Source organism: Kryptolebias marmoratus, linkage group LG4, assembly GCF_001649575.2.
Source record: "Kryptolebias marmoratus isolate JLee-2015 linkage group LG4, ASM164957v2, whole genome shotgun sequence".
Classification (NCBI taxonomy): Eukaryota; Metazoa; Chordata; class Actinopteri; order Cyprinodontiformes; family Rivulidae; genus Kryptolebias; species Kryptolebias marmoratus.
In genome coordinates, this window is record NC_051433.1 from 28337912 (window position 1) to 28342472 (window position 4561).

Here is a 4561-nt window from a genome sequence, read left to right on the forward strand (position 1 = left end):
GTGCTGTACATCAGAGAGCCATCAGGGACTTTTGCGGATCAGTCAATCATCCAGCTAGGCAGACCCAGGCCTCAGACTCTCTGTCAATCAGAATCCTTGCATTCCGCGATAAGATGCTGTAGGAACAGAGCCTCAGAACATCAGTATATATAGACTGGGTGATCATCCGACGTGTCACAGGTGTGACTCTGTTGGTATTACTACTTGAACAGCGCATAAGCAAAGGGACCATTCAGTGCTTTCAGCACCGCTCTCTAGCGGTCATCGGGATTCATAGAAACTTAGTTACATATGTAACTTTCGTTTTCTGGTGTCCACAAAACAACCTGTTTCAAAAACCTTAGGATTATTGTGTCACAATCTCGTTATCTAGCAACCTCAAGCCGAGCCAAGCCCCTCACCAAGCAACCCAAGTGGAGCTCCACCTACTTCATTACAACAAGACTATCACGTTTGTTCTGCTGGTTTTACCGCTGAACAGTGTCTGCTGGAAAAGGAAAATGTTCTGTTGTCGGCTGCAGTATAGAACATGTATCCATGCATGTTCTCCCAGTCACAGAGAACAGAGCTGCATGGCTTCATTTTATTTTTGATGGCAATGTCAAAAGAAAGTTGTAGTTCGAACAGCTCAGCTGTCTCAGAAACATGTCTCTGTTAAAGTCACGACAGGTTTGTCTAAACTAACATTAGAACTATGTTAATAAAAGAGAAGAAAAGTTGGAAAAATAAAAAATCAAACTGATCTTTACCAGGCAGCCGTCCAGACACTTTTTGGGTTTGGAGGAGGAGCTGCGTCTGACTAAACTGACCCTGCTGCTGCTGCTGGCGAGCTGATCCTGGCCTTATTTTATTTTGTTCTTATAATTTTATTTTTATTTTTTTGTGAATTAATAACAATATAAATGTGTCAGAGTTTATTCCTTCAGTGAGGTTTTATGTTTTGAGATGGGACACTGAGTTCGGAGGGTGGCCAAAAGCAGCTAATTTGCATAATCGTGACGTAGCCCTAAAACTGCTCATTCTGAAATGAGCTCAAAACAGACAGAACTAATCTGGTGAAATCTCAATATCTGAGAATGATTTTCAATTTAATTTATTAAATGTAATGAACATGTTTTGTATAACCCACAGCGCTATCCTGACTTGTTCAAAGAAGCATAATAGGTCCCCTTTAAGTATAGTCTAGCTGACCAAAGAAAAAACTAGACTGAAAGAACTTGTGATTTACTAAACCTCAAGATAAAGGGCCACAACACATTGTTTCAAAGTAATTTTCTTAGCTTTCAATTTTTTTATGTAAATGCCAGGGAGGGCTTGTCCCTGCTAGCTGTCCCTGATCGTTTTACTAGTGAATCTGACTGATCGTGTGCAATTTGGTATTTTAGAGCAAAAAAACATTACTTAAGGCTGTACTAAATATGTCTCTTGTTACAAACAATGACATATCACTTTTAAAATTGTACCACTTGTAACAAGCATATGGACTCTATGACTGTAAGTAGAGATAAATTAAAGTTAGATCATTGCATCCATTTCTAAAACAAAGTTATCCTTCTTCCTACTGAGTTCACAAGTAAAAACAGATGATCCCAAAGCTCTGTCAAACAGCTGTGGAAGAATGTGACAGTGTGTGGTGTGTAGTTTGTATTACAGGATTGATGGATTTTGATCTTCCGGTGTTTGTCAGTGGGAGCTGTCAACCTTTTGTGCGTGTCAGACTCCAGACAACATGGACATGGCTGTTGATTGTGTTTCAGTCAGACTAAGTGTTTCAGAGTGAAAGCGGGAACCAGGACATCATGCTGACAGGACACACTTGGCACTGTCAGTGTATTTTCATAAAAGAATTGACTACATATGTGTGTATTTGTGTACTTGTGCATGCAGCAGTATTTGGGTTTTAATGTGTGTAGTATGCACCGTGTAATGGGAATAAAAAGTGCTTCAATGATTCTCTGCTGCATGTAAGTTAAAGCTGTGTTTAACTGTTAGAATGGAAAAGTACAGAAGCATTTATGACACCATGTTTTAGTGAAGGAACACTCCTTATCTTATAGGGTTCTTGGGTGTAGGAAGCAGTTACCTGATCCCTACCCCCATTGGGAGCCCCCTCCTCGTCCTACGGAAAGTTACGGAGTGTGTTGTGCTGGGTATTTAAAGGGAGGCCTTTTGTTCTGTGGTCAGACTCACTTTGCTGACTCACCTCAGCTCAGTGATTCTCAGCTATATAGCTTAAATAAATTATCCTAAAACAAAACTCTTCGTTGTCCTCTTTGTTAAAGAAAATTCCACAACTGCTAACAGCCCACAGCTGAAGGTGTTCTGTACCATGAAATGGTGAGATAGAGGTTTACTTAGTGAATCTGTAAAAGCATCTATAATATCAAAAAAAGAACCAACGTAAAAAATCTTGGTGGTAAAAAGTGACTTTTTTTCTCTATTGGTACTAAAAAGAAAAGTGTTTCCTCACTCGCATGGGAGATTTTCTGATGACAAGGTGACATAACCCTAAAGTTGTGTTTTAGCATTGTGGCAGTATCACTACACCACAGCTTAACATGTAGTTAAAGCAATAAAAGGTAGAAAATCATGCACCAGCTGATGCATTATTCTAAGAGCATAATATTGACACAGAGTTAGACTCATTCACAAGAAACATCATTAATGGAAAATGTGGCTTCACCTCAGTCTGTAGTGTTCAAGCATCTTGGTGCATCTTTGAAACCTTTTTTATTAATTGGGACAAATCAAAGGCCCTTCCTATCCCCTCTAATATCCATCTCTCCCAAACTATTCCTCTACAGATCAGAGACATCAGGTACCTGGGCATCAATATTTCTAACAGGCTAAATGAGCTAACACAGTTAAATTATGTTCCATTACTCAAATTAATAGAAAGTGATCTTATACGGTGGAGAATTCTCCCTCTCTCACTCATGGGACACGTGCCTGCTATTAAAATGATGGTTCTCCCTAAAATAAACTATATCTTCTCTATGATCTTAGTTAAGCCATCCCAGACGTGGTTTAAAAGCTGAGATTCTATCATGTCAAAATTTTTACGGTTATCAAAACCCCCACAGATCAGTTTAAAAATATTACAAAAGACCAAAAGTTTAGGAGGATTGGAACTTCCAAATTTTTCTAAATACTGGGCTGGGTCCCTGGGTGATTTGGGGCCTCCTCTGGCTGCCGGGCGGTGGGTCTGTCTTTGTGCCGGGTGGGGGAGGGTCTCCCATTTGTCCCTGGAGGGTCTGTGGCCGTAGTGACTGGACTTGTGGGGCAGGGGTGTTGGGGTTTGGGCTACCCATGAGGGCCGGGTTACGTCCGGGTTGACAGAGGGAGTTTGGAGGCTGGGGGCGCCTGGGGGGCCTGTTTGGTGCCTTGGTTCCTGGCTGGGCCGGCGGGTCTCTGGTCCAGGGTTGCTGGTGATGGGCTTGCCGTTCTGGGCTGGCTCGGGTTCCCTCGGGTGGCCGGCACTGGGTGGGGCGTTTGGTGGGGGAGTTTGGTGGTGGGGGCTCCCCCTTGGCATCTATGGGGGTCCCCAGTGTTCCCTTGGCATCAGACGGCTGGATTGGTGTTGGCAGGTGGGTCGGGAGGGGGCCAGTTGTGGAGCTGGCCCCAGGGAGATTCGTGCTTGTACCTTGGTGCCCATCCCCTTGCCCCCAGAATATGCAACACAGCTCATCTGTAGACCTCTCAGGGGTTTGCCCCAATAAGGGGAATGGTTATATGCCCTTTCACCTTGGTCCTTCTGGGTTCTGACTGCTGCAGTGGACTGGTGCCTGCCTGGTATGTTGGGAGCTTGGGGGGGTGGGCTCCTGCATGGCGCTGGGCAGTTTCTCTGCCGGAGGGCTGGTGTGGACACCGGGCCGTTGGGGGGTCGGGTTCCGGACTCGGCTTGGTGGTGTTGCTGGGTTGGGGGAGCTGGTGCCCTGCGTCTCTCCCTATACCTCTTTATGCTGGGGGCTACTGACCATGTCCACAGCACTTTTTTAACTGTGCATCTCTCAGTGGCTTGCCAGCACATATGCACCTGCATATATAATAATTTTTATTATTTATTTTTATTATTATTTTTGACTTCTTGCATTTCTTATGTATTTTCATGTGTATGTACCTATGTGTCTATGTATGTGTACGCGTGTGTGTGTGTGTGTGTGTATGTATGTGTATATATACATATGCAAGTTTTATTATTTATGTTTATTATTATTTTTTACTTTTTCAATTTTTTATGTATTTTCATGTGTATGTATCTATGTGTGTATGTATGTCTAAGTATGTATATAATAATGTATATATGTATATATATATATACTGGAACGGAATCCAGAAACACAGCAGGGGTAACCTGGACCAGGGAATAGAGGGCACATGGGAAGTTTTAGACAAAAGGCGATTAAAAAACAGGAATCATCAAGAGCTTGGAGGGCTAGGAGTTACCACATTGGTTAACACTCTGGCGTGAAAGGACTTGCAGAAGCCTCTTCTTAAGCTCCTCCTGATGAGCGTAGATGATTTGCAGGTGTGTAAAAACACACTTGCTGCAGCCTGCCCT

General features: G+C 43.1%; 1 protein-coding gene across 1 annotated transcript; it reads right to left on the minus strand.

Moving 5' to 3' along the window:
- Positions 1-3116: 3116 nt before the first annotated feature.
- On the minus strand, positions 3117-4030 carry LOC108248642 (proline-rich protein 2-like). Its single transcript, XM_017437534.1, has 2 exons — positions 3745-4030; positions 3117-3658 (listed from the first exon to the last, which is right to left on the minus strand). The coding sequence occupies exons 1-2, from the start codon at positions 4028-4030 to the stop codon at positions 3117-3119; spliced, it is 828 nt and encodes a 275-aa protein (XP_017293023.1).
- Positions 4031-4561: the final 531 nt, after the last annotated feature.

Bases quoted from the DNA above. Each gene is read 5' to 3' on its own strand.
- LOC108248642 (XM_017437534.1), bottom strand. From the start codon at position 4,030: ATGTGCTGGCAAGCCACTGAGAGATGCACAGTTAAAAAAGTGCTGTGG. The intron at 3,659-3,744 runs GTGAAAGGGCAT...TCTGGGGGCAAG, and splicing joins CAGAACCCAGAAGGACCAAG to GGGATGGGCACCAAGGTACA.